The sequence below is a fragment of the Ptiloglossa arizonensis genome, chromosome 1 (assembly GCF_051014685.1).
Source record: "Ptiloglossa arizonensis isolate GNS036 chromosome 1, iyPtiAriz1_principal, whole genome shotgun sequence".
Classification (NCBI taxonomy): Eukaryota; Metazoa; Arthropoda; class Insecta; order Hymenoptera; family Colletidae; genus Ptiloglossa; species Ptiloglossa arizonensis.
In genome coordinates, this window is record NC_135048.1 from 2,082,823 (window position 1) to 2,103,939 (window position 21,117).

At 32.4% G+C, this 21,117-nt stretch overlaps 1 protein-coding gene across 1 annotated transcript in view; it reads left to right on the plus strand.

Annotated features, from left to right (window-relative positions):
- Positions 1-9,576: 9,576 nt before the first annotated feature.
- LOC143146596 (Kv channel-interacting protein 4) overlaps positions 9,577-21,117 on the plus strand; it is a 72,072-nt gene continuing 60,531 nt past the window's right edge. Inside the window, exons 1-3 of the mRNA XM_076311038.1 lie at positions 9,577-9,593; positions 9,710-9,993; positions 16,457-16,786. Of these exons, the coding sequence (XP_076167153.1) occupies positions 9,577-9,593; positions 9,710-9,993; positions 16,457-16,786 (631 nt within the window). The remainder of the gene's footprint in view (positions 9,594-9,709; positions 9,994-16,456; positions 16,787-21,117) is intronic.

A 21,117-nucleotide genomic window follows, 5' to 3' on the forward strand; every position in this document is an offset into this window, starting at 1 on the left:
AAATCCTTTTTTCATTTATGAGTGTCACTATTATGTGAGCCACCTTTAATAAGACACAATAACATTGAGTCAACTAATAATCTTTAAAAGTATAAAATTCAAATTTCAACGTTGATTTTACAACTTCTCTAAGCCGTAAGAAAATTGTAGATGTTGACACAATACTGGTTCAGCCGATAGTGAGATGTTTCTTTTGCGTGTGTCTAAAAGCAAATGTTAATCGGTCTAGTAGTTTTTGAGATATCGGTGTCACCAACTTGAAAAATGTCGTCTCGAGAAAAACGTGTTTAAAGTTTTTCCTACGGTAGCAAGGTGGCTGATCCAATCTTCACTGAAATCAATGTCTTCGTCACACTTTTTACAAACCACAAGTGTACCGACAGCTGAGTGAACAGAAAAAATTAGATGTAAACCTTTATAAACGTTATAGTTATTAAACTTTCAAATCTCTACATGTATCTCAGGCAATCTCATCTTAATATTGTAGCATAGGAATACAGATTTAATGTCCGAAATTTTTTAAAAATATAATAATTCAAGAATCAACTTTTTGCACTCTCTGTATTAGACTGCTCGTTTAAAAAAGATTACATATAGTGGGCCAGTAAGTACAATTATCACGAGTAAATCAGTACCGTCACGCTGAAAAAGCATTGACCAAAATATAGTACAGTATTACTCCGGATAACAGAACGAATTTTATACGATTAAGTGAATCGAGATTATCCCTACCACCATCTCGGTCACTCTTAGTTTATTCCCCACTCTTTTTGTGAGACGATACAACGTGAGCTTGGCCGGAACCCGAGATAGGAAAAAGTATATTTCACGATCAAAAGAGCTAATCTCCCCGCATAATTGAATATAAGCAAATTTAATTCGCGTTCAGATATCCGAGCAATACTGAATGTATTGACCTTATCCACCCCTGTTTGAACATAAATTTCTTTAAAATGACTTCATATTACGTCTTATTTTCTATGCATTATACGAAAATTATATTTATATATTTATCTGATTTGCAGAGTACAAAGGAAAGAAAGAATTCTATTACACTTAAGTTCACAAAGTACTTCGGTTTCAGAAATGTTGAGTGAACAAGTAATCAAATTGAAATAGTAAAAGTCTTTCTAGTAAAACTTTGAATTATAATAATTTAGTAGCGTAAATAGCGCATTACATCTTTGTACAAAAAAGATTTCCTTTCCTTTTATATGTAAGAAGATCATATTTTAAATCGATTTATTCCTTTCCGTTAAATCGTGCGAAATCTGTTCAGTCAACTTGTTCATCTTCCTAATGGATCTTAGGTGTTGGAAAACTGTTGAATAATGTACGACTAGTTTCTTTACGATATCCCGTTTAGTTTCCCGAGTGTCAGACTCAATTAAAGTCTTTAATTCATCATTGTCTATGGCTTCCGTGAATTAAACACGTGGCTTCTTTTCAATAGATCAGATTTTTTAAAACTAATATAGGGTTGTCCGTTCATTGGATAAATACTTTAGTTTGAATGCTTTATTAGTGTTGAAAATTTAATTTCGCATACAACAATTGCTCGAATGTAACTCTGATTCATTGTCTGTTTTAATCTATTTGGGATAACCTTCAAGTAACATTTTGTCGACATAAATAATATGGTGTCAATTGTAAATTTCACGCTACAACTTATAGATACATTTGTCGATAGTTTCAATTAATAATAGTAGAACCAAATATGTCACTATGCGATATCTTCCAATTCATATATAATTGCCTAATTTATGTATAGCTATATAAATATTATTAGGTGTGTGTATATATATATATATATATTTTTTTATTTATTTACTATAAGAACATCCACATCCACATCTACAATTGGGAAATTCGGAACCAAAGAATAAAAACTTTAAGATATTAAAGTTTTCAATTTAATGCGAATTCCTTTGAACAACGCGCCATAAATACACATGTTGATCACAACGTACCTGTGTTCACGCTTAAAGTGCGTAATTAAAAGCTACTCTTTCCAAGGGTCTAAAGTTTGTTCTGCGCCATTTATTGTAGGAGTGAGTATGCGATATTTGCTGAAAATGCTGTGCACACCTCTGTCGAGTATTCTACGTTGCACGTTAGTCGCGCATGTCGTCTTCAGAAATACCGAGAAAAAGAACGAACTTGACGTTTAAATACGTATGGTAAAAATATTCCAGAATACACAAATAGAAAAGCTTCCTAACTCCTAACGACTAATCCTGCTCGTACTTGTAGCTACATTCCTTTCGATAGAATATTCATGGATCGTTTGACCAGTTCTTCTGCTATCTTACTTCTTTTATTAAATTCTCATAAACTTTTGGAAGGTGTACTTAGACTTGCAAAGTGACAGAAATCCTTCTCGCTAGATATTTTTCTTTTTTGCTCAGGGAAGCTATTACAAACCGTAGACGTTTTAAAGGAAGTTATTGCATAGTTGACAATTGCATTTTCAAAAGAATTTTAAACTATGTACGAACTTTTTGATAGTGAGCATTTCGTCAAATAGCACCATCGTGATATAACGAAAAATAAATTTGTGTGCAAATTATTTGTTTTATTCGATATACCGCGATCACGTGTCTAGTTGCTCGAATTACGATGACTAACGAAAGTAGTTACATTCGCAAACAAATTAAATGTTGATGGAGAATAATAATTAAAATGGATAGAAGGTGAATCGATGAGATTAAATTTACAGGAATGTGCAAATGTATCGATAAATTGTAATATACATATATACATTAAAAAGGTATTCAAAACTCGCATATTTGAGTGTGATTGGCACTATTTTGTAATAAACTATAATCGACTTAAGGATCAATTCATTGTTTAACATTTAAACTTTTATTTATCTTTTTACAGAGTGGAAGGAATATAGTAATCTTACTAGATTTTTTCAATTAGGATTAATTGGACAACTCTTTCGTTTACTGCTTTTGAGGTGTTAAACGTTATGTTGGAGAACAATGACAAGGTTGAAAAGACATCTAACCCATTGGAAAAAGTAACGCATTGTGATATCTTGTCGGATATCAAGTTTATAAATCTAGGTAATCAAGTACATTAATACTTAAAGTATTATTAGAAAGACAAACCATTTTATCTATAATTTTGCTTGCGTAGTTACTATACACATCTTTGGAAACAACGTACAAATTTATATACAATAAAAACATCAATATTTGGAAAGTTGTAGCCTGTAACATTTTGTCGATATAAACAATATGCCGTCAATTATAAATTTCACGCTGTAGCTTATAGACACATTTGTCGATAGTTTAAATTCATAATAAAATGTAAAGCCATGTTTAAATTTGCATTAATTTTCCATCAGAAATAAATCATTCAAAGTGATTTTTAATCTATAAAGTAATCTGTATAATATTTCCAACACCATTAAACACAAAAGAGATTAGATAAAATGACAAATACCGATTTTTCAAGATATTTCTTAATTTTCATCTGTTCTTGTCAAAAAATTATAATAGATGTGTTTATAATTTTGATGCCTGCCATAAACGAATTTTCATACTATAAGTCTATAAAATTTCAAATAAATTAATCAATTACTTGTTCGGATATTACGAAGGCCAAACTTTAAAACATAGTTTTGAGAAAAACGTATTTAAAGTTTTTCAAATAATCTCTACAATGATCATCAACACCGGAACCATACACGGATTCTTGGTTTAGAATTAGAAATGTACAAATATAAATGTTTAAAATATATAGTGCCATTTATACACTAATTGTAAGACCATAATTATAAAAAAGTATTAACATGAAAAACAGCTAGAAAAACTACACGTTTGTGTATATTCGTTCATATTTTAAATTTCGATGTAACATTTATTAGACGCATAAGTACTGTTCAGAATGTTTCAATATTAACAGTACAGCCGAGAAGTGTAATTCCATATGAAAAAATAAATCGAAAATATAAAATTAAATTTCTTTATTTAAGGCTTTATTCTCGAGTATACTTGTGGAAAGTAAAAAAAAAAATCGATTTTGGTGACCCGAAAAAAACGAATACTCCTATTAAAGAGAATGTAGTAGTACGTGTAAAAGGAATGTGGACACTGTCGAATAATTTTCGTTTAGTTGCAGGCTAACCAAAATGTCTGACGCAATTCAGGTCCTTGCGGAATTAATATTTTCTAAGTTCAATCTTTCTTTTTCTATAAAATGTGTCTTGTTGGTTGGAAAGAAAGAAATGTGGTCCAGGAAAAATTTAATTAGTACAATGAAATCTATTTTTTCAAATCGGTAGCTTACACTTTTCTTCTCACGTTTTTCATACACTTCTTAATTAAAAGTTCAATTGCACTTCCCCGTTGTATTATTGCGTTGAAAAAACAGGTCATAAAAAAAAGTTTTATTATAAAATTAAATATTTTCCTCTGCCATTTGTTTCTATGTTTCTTCAATGAAACCGGAGATACAGGTGTAACCATATTTGCACAACGTATCCTATATAGCATTCTTTTAAGTAAAATTATATCATTAGATAATTACGTAACTATCACATGCACCCTTTTTATAAATTCGTAATTCTTTTTGCGAATGATAATTTATCTTTTAAATGCATTTTTCCACGTATTGTGCAAACAGAGATTAACATATCGATGCACTGCATCCGTATAAGTATATTAGTCTTCTCGAATAGCTTGCCTTACCCACATCCGGTCAATATGCTCGACTGATCGGAAAAGTATAATTAATTCTCGAGGAAAATGTTACAGTTGGCTAGCAATTTGCTGTTGATGACTCTTCACATCCTTCGTTCCGTTGTGCGCCCCAGATCCACTTCCACGATTTTCATTTTGCCCCGATGAATTCTCTGAAAGCTAGGGCATCCGTCTCCTCTGTACTTTCTCTTCTTGAACCGTTCGCCTCTCAACCGGAATCGAGACTAAGGGAATATACCTACAAAGTGCACAGTGCGCAAGGTCTTCTATTCCAAGTAATCTCGAAGATCTTCGCCCTAGTGGTACTTTTACAGGCGCTCTGACCCAGACTTTATTGTTTAAACGTAAGCCTTGTTCCGGCAGTACGAACGGAGAATAAGTATTTACGGTTCCACGAACCAAAATCTTGTTAGTTTTTACACCTTTACGATACACTACATTACGGTGTACTCAATTAGTGAACAAATTAAATATTAGTCGTACAAAGATTGCTCGCTACATTGAATACCAATTGGATACTGACCGTTCAACGCACTACGGACCTGTGTTCAGATCCATTTCGAAATAATGGAAAATATAGTAATCTAACAAAGAACAAAAAGAAAGAGTAGTGCAAGATCCGGTTGTTTAGAAATATGAGTTATCGTGCAAGAAATTTATTCGTTGTTAGAAATAATAAGAAGTAGGGCGATAATGAAAACATTAAAGTTATAAAATAAAGAGAAAATGAAGGCCTGGACAGTACAAACAGGCCTAATGACAGTAAGTTCTTGATTTACGCGTTTATTCGTTACGAAGCTTTCCACGTAACTACATACATAGGCTGAATACCGTGTAAATCGAATTGTATAAATACGATCTACCTTCGGTACAATTTCGAGTGATAAATAAACTTAAACAGATCTTTGTGTTCCTTATTACGAGAAATTAGAGAAAAGAATACGTCATTGAATGTTGAAGTACATGCATACATAAAAAACATAGTGATTCTCGGTTTTAAGGTGGAACTTTGTTAACGGATTCAAGGTGCGGGGTCATCTCCAGTATTATTTATGTTTCTTCAGTCCGAGAGAACCATCGATAATCGACTCGAGATTTTATCCTCTAATGAAACTTAAAATTTTAAATTACTCTATTCGGATTATTTTTAGTTACGTGTAAAATGAAACACTCCTAAATTCAACAAATATGCGCGCCTTCGAACATGATCGTGACTCAATTTCATCGAGAAAACATCGCCAATCCATTGATAATTCTTTCGTAAAGATGTAACGAAAAATATCAAAAATTTTATATTTAATTAGTGGTTGCTGTACAAACACATTTTATTATGGCATTGCCACAAAGTTTCGGTCAATCGCTCGCTCTCCTTTCCAAACGGTTTGATCGAGTTGGAGCACTTTTGTGGACAAAGTCTCGACCAATTTCGAATTCATAACAGTTAGCAGACCCGATTTGTCTCTTTAAAACCGAGAATTACTGTATGGATCTATAAGGATATAAGTGGCGGCACAACCGTGTATCTTCGAATTCACGTAACTTATGGACTTACTCTACTGTAGTACTATTAACTAGAATTTTCTACGCATAAGAAACTAATATACATGTTTTTTTCTTGGCTTGTTTCAGGTCCCTACTAACAAAATAGAAAATCAACTTTCGAAGATACACTAATCAACCATAACTTTCGAGCGTATGCGCTATGATAATTCTGACGATCCCACCGCATCGGCTTAAATCGTGAAAATATCTTGTAAATACCGTGCTCTGTGAACGAGAAGTCGCGAATCTGCATTTGAATTAACACATGTGTATCTAAACCATTAACACGCAGTGGGTTCTGGATAACGGATCGGCGGAAACAGTACCTTCAGAATCAATTTAAATAACCTATCTCTGAAGAGAGAAAACAACGTGGTTGTACGCAAGAAAGGGTGAGCATGTAACAAAGTCGAAAAATTCCATTTTCTCTGCGTCCCAATTTCTCGACAAGTCATTTCGTTCGTGATGAAAATTAAAAGTGGATCGTGAATTTGGTTTTGGTTTGCCTTTTGTCACAGCAATTGCGCAGAAGCTGGCGGAAACCTCTCCGTGCTTATCTCCACACTAACTTATCTTCTTGTTGTTTAGTATCAAAATATTTTTATTCGATAATTATCAATACAAAATTTCGATAATGTAGGTTTTACAAATCATTGAACGAGGTAAACGAACCAAATTATGACAAGATATATATACGATAAAAATTTATCCCATAGAGTTTATTGTACGGTGCAAATCATTTGTTTCGTTTGAAGGACATTACACTTTTAACTATGGTTAAACGTCTGTGCATGTTATATACATAGAAACAATTTAATTACACACAATAATATGTACATTATAATATTGGCTAAACACTAATCATTAATGTATTAAATTGTTTACTGAACAATACAGAGCATCTTTGTTTAAACAAACTTTTTCTTCAAAACTTCAATATTTCGACCCTTCTCTTCGAGTACTCCTAAGAGTCATTACAATTCTAACACGTAGGAGTAATACCACGTTTTTCTAGAACCTAAGGGTATACAGTTTTTTTATGATTATCATTTTGGTATATCATTTTTATGATTGAATTGTACACTTGAGTTATATAATAACTTTTATTTTTATTAGTTGATGACCAAAATTGTCAGCATTGTGTTTTTGTTCATTCATTTAGAATTGGTTTTTCGAAGAGAATCCAAAGACATAGATTGAAATATTTTAAAGAAAAAATTCGTACGAATGAAGATACTCTGTATTATTCAGTAAATAATTACACATTGTCCATTAATACTAGAAGAGCATTGATTAATTTAATTTCATCAACAATTACTAATATATTACTTTCATCCAGGATTATTAAGTATTACAAAATTATGGAATATCTTTATTACTTTTTTAAATTTAAAACATGTACACTTCTGTTTCTTAATATTTAAAGGAAAAGAATTCAACGTTACGAAGCAAATACGTTATTTGTATTCGGTGCCGGCTACTAAAAAAATTTGCATTCAGTAAAATTTCAGTGAAATGTACTGTTGCTTTTAAATAGCATAACAAAAATTTAATTTGCTGCGTGGTTCGACTGGTGCAGAAAACGTCCTTTTAAATTGCAATTCTCATAAACTCGTGACTATTCGCCACGAATTCCAAGAATGCGAGTGTATCCACGGGATACACGGGAAAACAGAAACATTTATTGACGTCGCACGTTTATATACAATTGATCGTTTCTAAATCTATCGTGGCGGATAAATGGAAAATCGAATTAATATTTATGCATGAATAATTTTGAAATCCGAATCAAATGTAAAACATTAAACATCCAACATAGAAATCATTGTACAAAGATAATCTATGTACAATAATCAGCAAAATTGTACCAGACGCAAGGATTTATTTATGCTGCTGTAACAGAATTTTTTCATGATTTTCCAAATTCTAAAATTTACTTTACTTATATCTTGCGATACGTACTGCAGCAAAATTTAAGTATCCATTTATAAAATAATATGAAACTGTACATCGTTAAGAACTGAAATACAGGGTGATTAAGAAATAGATGTCTATACTTGAGGGGATGAATCTAGACAATTGAGATCGATGCTGTTCGTAACAAGACACGCAACAACATTTTTTCCAACTCTTCGGTTCATAAATTTTGCGATTACACTTGTAACATGTTTGTTTTGAACAGGAATTTTGATTCAAATACAAAACTGAATTTTTTACGAAAGATTTTCTTTTCAATTTCGAAGACAAATAATAATATGATATTCATTTTGATTAAAACTAATATTGTAACAATAGAAAAGTGCAATAGTTCGTTAGAAATCTTCACAAGTCGTTTTTTACGACTTTAATACACACGCTGGTGCCATAATTTGCATTAAACATTCTCCTTTTATACAGTGGCCATACAGTAATTCCCGCTTTGAAAAGTACAATTTTTAAGCACCGACGAAAGTTGCAATCTGTATACTTTTTATTACACAATTGTGCCAACATTGTCAATAAATTTGTGTAGTTTTACTGCTAAAAATAGATCCAAATATGACTATCTTTTTCATATTATTTTTAATAATACGTAAAATAAATCATTTTTTAATTCTGAAAATACGTACCAAACATTGACAATGCTTTCGTAAACATATACAGTAAGTCCTCGATAAACGTAACTCGAATTATGTAGGTACACAACTGTGTTCGTTCGTGAGGACACAACTGTGTCCCCATTTATACATTCTGATACACATTTTGTATCTATCTATGTATTTACCTGTCCAATGAAGTATTCTTTTCATAAAATTTTCTTTCTATACAAAAGTACACATGGATATATTTCACTTCAACCAGTTTTCAAAATTATGATTGCACACCAAATGCAGTGTAAGGAGGAACAAAATTTAGCTCTCGAAGAAATTGCCAATTGTACTAATGAAACACCTTAGTCGACTTTTGTATGTCCTACGACTAAAAAAAAAACTACTCGGCTCTACCCACATAATGTGGATCACAACATAGTTCCATGATACAGCATTATCTTTAACTAAGTATCGGTCCTGTTTTCTTTCTGCATAAATTGTATTTACACTGTTCAATTATTAAAACTCGGGAACGAATTGACTCTATAAGTCGAGGACTCACTGTAACGAATAATATAAAATTTCTAATCGTTATATTAATCATTGGTACACCGATGCTTGTGCGGTATCGTTTGGAAGTATTCGTGTGCGATGTGAGACTCGCTCGCTGTTGGTCCAACTGGTTCGTTCTCGGTGCATCCTACTCGCATTCCTTATCAGACGGCACACGATGCAAATAGTCTCCCCTTGATATGAACGTCGCTCTGTCGTTCGAAAGCAGGAATTACTGTATTTTCGAATATCGTAAAGTCGCGTCGATCGATTAAAGAGAAACTGAGAACAACAACGAAGGAGAGACGAAATTCATTACAGGACACTTTGAAGAAGCCTGCGACTGCGGCATCAGGAGATCGCGGAGCCCTCCTCGAAAAGAAGGAGCTCCGCACAAGAAGGGGCACGTAAACGTACCCCTGGGCCCGCCGTGGTGTTGTCCGCCGGGGGTGGCGGTGGCAGCGGGGGTGGAGGTGGGTGCAGACGCCGTGACTTGGAACGACGCGGGGGTGGCGGTCGGGGGGCCCCCTGCCTTGCCACCATCAGCTCCTCTGTTGCAGGGAGCGCAGGGGGTTGTGGCCCTGTGGTGGGGCTCCCCTCCTATAAAAAGCGTCAAGGTATCTTCTTCGTCCCCAAGAAAGTCAAATCTTGCTTTGCAGGCATTTTTATAAGAGTAATAATCTGTATTGTTTTTAAATAATTTGAGTAGTTCCTCCGATAAAACAAAAATTTCACAAGCTAGAAGAATTGCTAGATTTTTGGATAGATTATTGAATAATAACGTATTTTGTTACTTGGATAAAATTACAAAATTTTACTTAGATACAAGTTTTATACCGTTGTATATAGTTTGCAATACTACGAATAAATTGTAATGTACTGTAAAATCAAGCTATAAAGAACAGTTCCATGTGTCGAATCTGCGTTTAATATTTCAATAACGGTTAATAATTTTTCAATTCAGTTCCTTGGGATCATTTATTTGAGATTCTCTTTGAATGTAAATTATGTTTATTCGGTATTGCAAATTTAATTTTATTCGGGAGAGTACGTAATATCTATGGGAATAAAATAATCTTATTTACAAAAATATTAATATTTTCAACTTGCAACGAATAAAATTATAATAAGTGAAAACCGTATCAAACTTATTAATTGTAAAAAGTCACTTTTGTGCAAATAGTTGAATATTTTATAAGTAATAATAATTTACTAAAATTGGTAGAAGAATTATAAAGCTAAACACAGTAATTCAACGATAGGCAATTAATTATATTTTTTTAAATATTACACACAAATATAGTTAACACCTGCCATATTTCTAAAATATTTATTTTCCTTCTTTATGTAATACAATATTCACGATTATTGTATTTTTAGTTGTTAATATATCATAACAATTTTCCGACAAGCAAAATAGATACCAATTAAAGCAAGCAATAAAAATGTTAAATAATCTAAAAATGCCAGGTTTTAGTTGTGATTGTAAAAGTCTTTCTAAGGTTTAGGAGTATATTTTATTAACAGCATGCAACATACCAAACGAATAACCAATCAAATAAATAGATAGTAATAGGAGATTATTATTCTAATAAAAATGTCCTCATATATGTACGAATATGAAATCTAATAAGCATTTTCTCATTAGTCTTTAGTTTCATAAAGCTTCGTTCGAATCCGTTTTCAATATTAAACGACTAGTGAAAATATCACTTCTCATACTGCAAAAAAGTAATTGCGCTAAAAGTCATATTTTTTAGACATTCAAAAAATGTTATACGTATGTGTGAATTTAAATAATAAAAATAGAAACTATGCAAGAATATACCTTTTATGTACTTTTATCAAGGTGTTAAGATTATTATTTAATGAAAGTGGTGTTTTAATCATAACGAGGACACTGGATTTATATATTGATCGAAATGCACATAAGGTGAATGTCCATGTATGTACGTTTGATGTATACAATGTACGTTAATCTTAACAAATGTGAATGACGTAAAAATATTATTAGTCGCGTTACTTTAAGCTGGCCTTTTTGCTTTAGGAGCAAAATAATTAAAAATATCTGATATTGATTATTATTATATTGAATACATTCAATGTAAATGCCAGTGAGCATTTATTAATATTGAACTTTTTATGCAAAATGAAAGCTTTATAATTTAAATAAATATAATTTAAAAGCAAATGCCAATAACTTGTAAGCATGTTAATTTTTCGAATAATTTTTGCGAAACCAAATCGAATTTTAAATAATACCTTTCTAGATTTAACGATTATTATTTTCTGCATTTATCTCTGTAGCTGAGAAAATTTATAATGCTTCTATTCTCCACTATGTAGTGACCATGATTTTTTCCGAATGGGGGTTCAGTTTTGATATACATTTCGAGATTTCTGACCGAATACCACATTTGTTTTTATAGAAGAAAATACGATAGGAAAGTAGTCCATTATCTTGATGTAAAAGCAATGCTTTTGAACTTTCAATGTTTTTGCAACATCATTGCTGAAGCTTCTTGGGCACCTTCTGCCGTAGTTTTCTTGAATATTGAATTCACCTACTTATAATCTCAGAAAATATTATTGAATACAATTTTCAAAAGTATTAGATACCCCAAGTGCCATATATTTTCCTTGTGACTACTTCCTATGAGTAGTTACCGAATTTGAATTCATCCAAAACCAAAACGAATTCGCTCCCTGCAGATGACTTCTAACTTAACGCCGCAGAATTGACAAATTATATCTAACGAACGTGACAACGCACGTAAATGTGGACGCAAAAATGGTCATGCTTCATAAAGGAAGTCATCCCTTTCCATAAAATGGAAATTAGTGGTTATATTTAAAATAGCCTTAACCGCATAGCATTAACCTAATACTTCAGAACAAAATTCAAAAATATTAAAAATGCGGAAAAATAATATATCAATGCCATACAAAATAATTACTAAATAAGTAAAAGATTGATTGTTCAATTGTAAATTGATCGTGCAATTCGAATTTTTGTACTTTTAATCATACATATATACGGTTAAAACATATGTATACCATACAGTAACATACATATATAATAATTATTAAAATTGTAGTAATTCGCTTTCAACGATAAAATGAAACAATTTGTCACATAAAACATCAATTTGTAAACCAAAACCATAAGTTTTTGCCTCGCAAATTTAATATTTATCGCATCTAGTGACACAATTTACCTCTTAGATAGATAAATCTGAAACATCTTATTCCATATCACAGCATATCTGGGTCATCATGGTCATTCGGTACCTCCGTATCTGACATTCATAGTGAACATGCCTGATCGTGATTAGAGAGCTTACGTGGTTACATATGGAGTCAGTGTATTGTCTACCTAGAGATAAACAGAATCTAATAAAACTGGTGATCAAAGTTGATTATTAATATTTGGCCCGTTCGCCATCTCGTTGTACAAACATCCACTGTTATACGCAATATGTGAAACAGCTTTAATACAGAAATTAAAAAGAATAGTTCGCTACGCACCCTTTATACGATACATTGAACAAAGTAGTCACTGCACGATGATAATCTTACATTTATAAAATTTTGACTACGGAAGTTCCATTAAGTTCTTGTATTTTATTCAGTTTCCCAAATGATTACTTTAAATTCGCTCTAAGTCTAATTATATGTTGGAAAAGTTCACAATTGATTTAAAGATAACATTCGAACTTTAATGACATTTCGAAACCAGTACGCTTGTGCACATTTATCAACCGAACGCTTAAAACCTACTTTAGTCTCGGTATCGTTAAAAAGATCTAATAGGTCAAACAGCTAAGTCTTGAACGTATTAATCAAGTTAATTTATTTTACATATCCGGAACTTGTACTTCGAGAGTCTGTTTCGGGCATTACTATAAACATATCGACCTAACTGTTACTATCAAGGTAGTAGCTATCACAAGCGGACACGTCAATGAAACACAATAGGGGCGGGCGGATACCTAGATCTTGAATTCGAGTAAAGATGCAAGAAAAGTTAACTGCTAAATATTGTCTGCAATATTTATATGTTTTCTTTTAAAATTCTTTTTCTTTTAATCTTCTTTATAAGATTTCTTTTAAAAAGTCGATTCTTTTCCCATTTGCCGGGTAGTTCCAAACTAGAATACCACTAGTCGAATTTAACAAACCAGCTATTTTTAATTAAACTGATTACATGTTTTCATTGTATTATTCTTTTGAATGATGTATGATGTTTATTGAAAAATTCAGTTACGTTACTCGAAGACATAAAGAGTGATCACTTTACTTTCCTTCTTATCGTTCCTTAAAAATATTTCATGTGTCGTATAGGATTAAAAATATATAAAGTTTTCATGAAATCACTAGTACAAAGATCGCTACTCGGGATCTCGAATGTGTCAAATATTATCAAGAGTTAAAGAAAATTGTTTTGAAAGAATTCATATCCTATTGGTCAGACTTCTTTACCTCTTTTTTATAACGCATGCGACTAAGTGAGACCTACGAAAAGTATCATCCATTAGTCGATATTGGATTTGGTCAGTTATTTAACGCACAACTACTAAATCAGACATAGCACGATCTATAGGAGGAGTTGAAAATCATTCTTCCTATCTAATAGTACCTCTCGTGTCAACAATATCTGAAAACCGATTCGGAATTGTGTCAGATTCAGAAGTCCCAATTTCACTTCGTAATTGTGATAGACCCGAGGTTTCAAACATTCATATGTACAAAAAGAAACTTCTACTGAGTAGTATAGATACAGACAATAAACGATTAAAATAAATTTTTTGACAAATTTATTTAGACTGAATTTATCCGAAATTTTTTAATAGACGAACGTTTCAACTTTACTGTTGAATAATGCTTTTTACGTTATCATTTACACTATTTTGTATATTTATTTTATCTACAGAGCAAACTACGAATTTAACTTACAATAAGTAAATCGTTACATCATTGTGCAATTTGATTTCGTAGATTAGTTACTGTTGCAATCGAGATTTGGGATTCCGAGTTCGATTTAATTCTATAACGGAATTCAAATACATGAAACGTTTCAGTCTTATTTTCGCAGGACTACGTTGAATCATCTCGTCATTAGACTCTACAAGTTGTCAATCGAAATGCTAAACACATCTTGTTTCAGATCAGTATCATCAGAGATGAATGAGTTTCGATTATTCCTGACCGTAGTTGTACTTTTAACCCTCGAAACGCACATGGTTTTATGATGGACGCGATCATTTTCAAAAGAAATTCTGGATCATTTTCACATAAAATTTGATGTATATTTTCAACTTCGTGTATTATGTTTATATCTAATTTTGATCTTAATTACATAAATAAATAAAGAAGTACATACACGCATGCAAACTACAACAAAGTTCAATGCTGACAAATATGTAATTTTTGTATTACATTTACGAAATATAATTACTTCGATTTACTAATGACTTTAATGTATTCGTTAAACTGAAATCTATTCCCTACATTTCATTTTGAAAAATTATGCTCTTTTCCTGAACGAATTTTATTAAGTCTCTTTATTCACCTCAGTGCATTTCGATCAACACGTAATTAATAATAATTCTTGAAAAAATAGTACTAACTTGATAAAATTTAGTACATATCTGAAAGACAAATATTTCAAGAAAATATTTTACAGAAACCATTGCTAAAAGTTCAGCTATTTCGTACCAACGAAGTGGAAAAAATTGAATAGTTTTATTATGCATCGAATTGAGAAACGAAGTATTGAAAGTAGGGGAAACGACTCAAAAGGTTGAGGAATATCTATAATGGAGCGGCCGTTAATTGAACTTTTTCATCGTCATGAATTCTTTAATACCGTGTCGTGAAAATCTGAAACTAAAACTAAATTACTCGGTGATGGTATTTTAACGCGATTCCCGTGTTCTCGTTAAAAATTCAGTTATTTTCATGCGACACCACCGAACACGATCCTCATTCGCGATTTACCCAAAACACCAATATTTCGCCAAGCTTGATCCTGCTTAAATTCGAAACGATTTAATCTCTCGGTTACGTTGACCTAAGTAACTATGTCTGTAACAGGGGTTTTGATAGAAGTTACGTCAGTATCTCAGTATCTCGAAACAACATACACCCAGACTTCCTTCCCTCAAACTATCTTTACCGTCCGTAGTTGCGTACATGGTAGGAAACATAAATGCTGTTCTACAAGTTAGAGTTAACTGAGGGAAATTGAGGAAAATAAGCTAACCGGAACTAAGAAAACTTCCAACCAGTATAATAATACGGTACCACTGTTACATACAATAAAGGTACAAATTGCACAACTTGTCAGATAATCCTCTTAAATAACTAAACTTGTACTCTTTTTTACACTTATACTTTGGTAAATACGAAAGTGAAATGCTTATAGCAGCAAATACATAGAGTGCTATTTTCTTAAATATTTTATCGATCAGGAAAAATTCATAAAAAAAAAATTTCGTACAGTTTAATGATCTCTATTATCATATACGATTTTTCCTCCAATTGCATCGGTGCACTTACAAACTGTGATTGCGTTTCTTTTTAATAATGGAACATTGTTTCCATTTTGTTGCATAAGATAAGATCATGGTAAACTTCATACTCCAGGAGATATTTAATTTTCTTTCAAATATTTCTCCTCTAAATTCTACACGTTTCCTTGAACCTTTTCTGACATTTTCAATTACATTGTTCAACTGTTCAGCGCCCAAATATGACGTCTCAATGTTTGCTTCCAGTTCAACGAAATATCTCTTATTGAAACAACCAATGGGCAATCGAGATCGTTACAAGCAATCGTTACGCTTACATCCTAAACAAAGGATGCAATAATTCACTCAATACGGTAAAACGAAGACCAATGATACGATATGAAATATTAAACTCACCGTTGTTACAGAATTCTTTGCGTTTTTGGGTAAATCGCATACCTAGTTCTCTAATGTTTCGATAGATTGCGTACGAAATCTGTGGGAACACTTAACAACGGTGTAAAAAATTTGGTCGCGTTTAAGCATAACTCGGCATGAAATTCTGAAGGTAGCGGTGCCACCTGGGGTCGAGGTAGCCGCGGACGTGACAGAGGTCGCGGGGGCGGCGCGAACCTATTCGGTTCAGGCGTCGCCCCCGCGAATTACGCTTCAGGACTGCAGGGCGTAGCGCCTGAGCTACGGGAAGTTGTGAATATCCTCGGCGAGAGGAATCAAATTGGTACACTCACGGGCGTGGGACCACCACCGGGAGCACTGGACAACGACGATCCAGGGGACGAGGAGGAAGGCACTTCCACGAAAAGGCCACCAAGACCTCTCTACAGAAGGCTGATTAATTACATTCGACAGGCTTGGACCGGCGTGAAGTTTGCTCTAGGTATTACACTTGTTTATGGACAAAAATATTTCGATGTGATCGAGACTTTCATAACGAGGGTGATCGTACAGTTTACCTTGTCGAGTTGTTAACGTATGAATCTTAGCCACCGTGATCTGTACAAACCTTATGTGGCGGCAATTATGTCTGAAACCGTAGGTGAGATCTGTATAGGACGTTAACGAAAGAATATTTAATACGCGTAATATACATACGAAACTATGTATCGGTACTATTAGAAGAGGGAACAAAAAATAAATAAGAAATGATTTTACGATTTTACTTTATGAAACACCTATACTGACCGGTGGTTTAAACGGGTATTATGTACAGAGAACCGTTCGTGCTGTACGCGTAGACTATATCGTAAAAGTTAATTAAAAAGTATATGGCGACTATGAACACGATACCTTGACAACCCCTGTACATAGTTTTCATATAGTTTTTCATTAATTTTTACGTCATAGTCCACACATTTATTACGAACAGCTTCATGTACTTACATAATACTTGTTTCAACCGCTACGCAATATTAGCGTTTCATTAAGATAAGATTACTTAATAATTATTTTTTGTTTTCCTTTCCAGTGATGTTAATACGTAGCCTATGTAGTCATGTATGCCACTTGTATTTACTATTCTTTCTTCAGCATTACACACAGGGCCCTCACGTAATCATGACTCACAGTAGACACGATTTTTACATTTGTAATACAAAATATTCTGATCAAATGCAAATAATATTGTACGATTTTATACGACTTAATCTACATTACAGTAGAATTGTAATGGCTCAATTATTTCTATAGCAGTTAAATGATGTAATAAAATTCTTTAGAAAATCCACAACAAGGTCCAAATGTAGAATTTGTCAGTCTTTTTCCTACAATTTAATTTTAACTTCTTGCTGCTAAACGTTCAATTTCAAACATTTCAAAGTACATTTTTAAAATTAAAATCCTCCAGACTTTCATGGTTACAAATCTTGCAATGTATATTATTCCAGGATGGAATTCACGTCCTCTGGGAAAAGATTTCCGGCACTTTAACGGTATTGCAGATTATTTTATGAGGCGTCCGAAGATACAATATCGGAGTTTTCTTGTTTTCATTTATTTCTGTAGAAAATGTTCGTATCAAAAGTTATTAACTACCTACTAACTGTATGAATAATCGAAAACCTTTTTTACCTCAACGTTTCAAACAATATTAATTAAATCTTTAAAATCGATTAACCTACAAGTTTGCTTTGATACGCTTATTAACAATTTAAATTTGAGAATAAATTTAGAAATTTGAAATTTAACGGCATACTAATGTAATAAGATCGTAAAAATACATACAAGATCGTACAAGATCATAATCAAGGCATATGAAACAAAAATAAGCGACTACTACATATATACATATTACATTTATGTGTGCCACCGTTATGTAAGTCTCTGCTTTAGTTTACTATTTCATAGATAAAGTATATTAGAAAGTGTTAGATCACTTAATGCATGATTTTGTATATGTGATGTAAGAAAGAAAAGTTTCCTAGTTAATACTTTTCGAAACAGCTTTACGTATCTCCAAAGTTTTACGATAATACGAATAAACCGTTAGAAATACACATCAACGTAAATAAACTAAACATAATTTTTATTAAATTAACTCAAACTTATAAGCAAATTACGATGTTTGGGTTCAGATAGATATTTTATTTTGAATAAAATATGTCAACATTTTAATAATCTTTAGCCTGCATTTTTTTCAGAAATAAAAATGTAATGGTATCTAAGCAAACGCGCAAAATACACTCCATATCAGCACATTTTTACTCCTCGGTGTCATTTTGAAAATATGAACTTCTGTTTCCGGATATTGTGTCGATAATGCTGTCTGAACCCCTAAGATTGAACTTTTTTTCGTCCAAATGATATTCTCTAATTCAATTGTCCATGTCATATATGATCGGACCCATTCCAATCGTTTCATTTTATTGACTTTATTTAGAGGTGATTGTGTCTTCATTTGTTTCCATTTAACACGTCCTGATGACGTTGCAACTCTATGTACAATTGACTTTGATAGCTGCCAAAGCTGCTAATTGCCAGATACTTTTTGTAGAATTACTCATTTCGCGTAATATTCTTCTCTTTTGATGGTTGTTTATTACAGAATGACGTTCAAGTGTCTTCTTCTGTCCATACTTTTCGATCAATTCCTTAAAATTGGAAACAGCATGGCGACATCATTCTAATTTTCTCAAAATACCTCTGATGGTCATATATTCTTTAAACATTTCAGTTATTTGTCCTTTTCCAAATCCAGATAGTCCTTTTCCTCGTCCCATAGTGTCAACTTTCACTTTGCTGTGAAGATCATTTTGTTTGGTTTTATTTGCATAAAAATGTATCTTAAATAAACATACAAAAAACATGATATTATCATCGTCTTCTAATAATTCACCAAACTTTTAAAACTGTTATTTTATAAGATGGCTCTGTCATTTTGGAACAGACATTAGTATATTTTATGGTCTTGAAAAAAAATCTTGATATCAAATATTAAAAATTATTTAAGTATTATTACAAAGAAACTTTATTTTATGTGAGAGTAATACTCTTAGTACCAAAGGCAATATTACTTCATTTTCTTCCGAGCGGAGCTTCATCAGTAAAGTTTATTTACTGTATTTAAAGTATTTCTTTTTGTTTCTAAAAATAAAATTTTTGCCAGCGTGAGACCTGGGGCCCCAATTAAATATATCACTACATCTCTAATTACATACTCGTACCATAAATAACACAATAATTGACAAAGATCTCAATTGAGTTATACAAAACTATATTCTTCGTCTTTTTTACATGAAAGTTTAGAAGCTCGATGGCTTTAAAGAATAAATCTAAATCGCACGATTAATTTATTCCGTGTTCCGTTTCCGTTGGGGTACGATAAATTTAAGTTCGGAAATCGAGCAGAGCAAACTCGAGATCGGATGTACGTTTCCCCAAGTTCGTGCCAATTCATTGCATGTGCTATTTTATCCGTGAGCTGCATTCCGTTAAATGGCTGAAACACATTTTTCTGAAACGTGTGAGTCTCCTGAGCTTCTGTTGCATCGGGGCTTAAAGCCACTCACGTGTTTTATCAGCCATCTATGTTGCATGATTCCTGCATGTTTCTTCGTACGTACGTGCGCATTCGCCACTCTTCTACGTGTCCTGAACGTTATTGTGTTCGACTTACCTTCGATCGTTCTTTTTCCAATACTTCGACAAGTGACTATCATTGCTGTAGGCTTTCCGCTTTCTTCCCATACCAATACCATGTGATTATCGACGCGAATTGCTACTGTAGGACCATGTGAATTCGTATATACAAAAAGGATGAAAATTTGACAATAAATGCCGAAATAATAAGTACATATTAAGTAACCAATAGAACATTTCTAAAAATATTTCTTCTATATACAGTTCTATATATTTAAAAACTATTTGTTCATTTCACGCTACAGTATTGAACAATTACTTATGTTTATTAATTGTTTATTCAGAATATATTCTTTCATTTAAAAATTTAGACATGTTAAACTGTTTACTTCTAATTTCTACTATATTTTCTTCATATAAAGTTGATGCTTTCTAAAATACTCAAAATTTCAGTTTCTTAACGAAATAAAAAGTAACACTATAACGTTAGCTAATTTCCTGAAGTGCAAGTATTAGTACTTATTAGGGATCGACGTAACGTCGAAGCATCAACATCACTATTACACAGTCTATAAGTTTTATCTGCAAAAGTTGTAGAAAAGTATTTTCAACATCAAATCTTCGTCGCAGAATTATGTAATGTACGACATCCAACTTTTTGGTTAAATAAATCAACACTTTGGTTTATACACGTAAAAAATAAACTTGCAGCCAATTATGTTCGATCAGATCATGGTAAGTACAGTGTTATTATGTCTATAACCTTTAATTTTTCAGAAACGAGTCTTTTTGAATTATGCGATTCACGCCTTCACCTTGGTCAGGTATTGCTCAAAGGCAGCGATGTCCACCATGGCGACTTCCCTCTACCTTTTGAAAAAAAATAACATTAATCAAACGCGGCAATGTTCTTAGGTTGGTCCAATGAACAATTGTGCAAAGTTTTGTCAAAATCGGTACATATCATCGCCGATTATTCCTTGCAAGTGTTATTCACATGAAAGTAGAACTTGTGCACACCATTTTAAAATACATGGTATCTTAGGGTGAAATATAAATTCATTTTTTAAATAAGGCGTAAACTATTGCAGTGGAGAAAGTAAAAGATTCGGCAGAGTTATCATCAAAATTAAT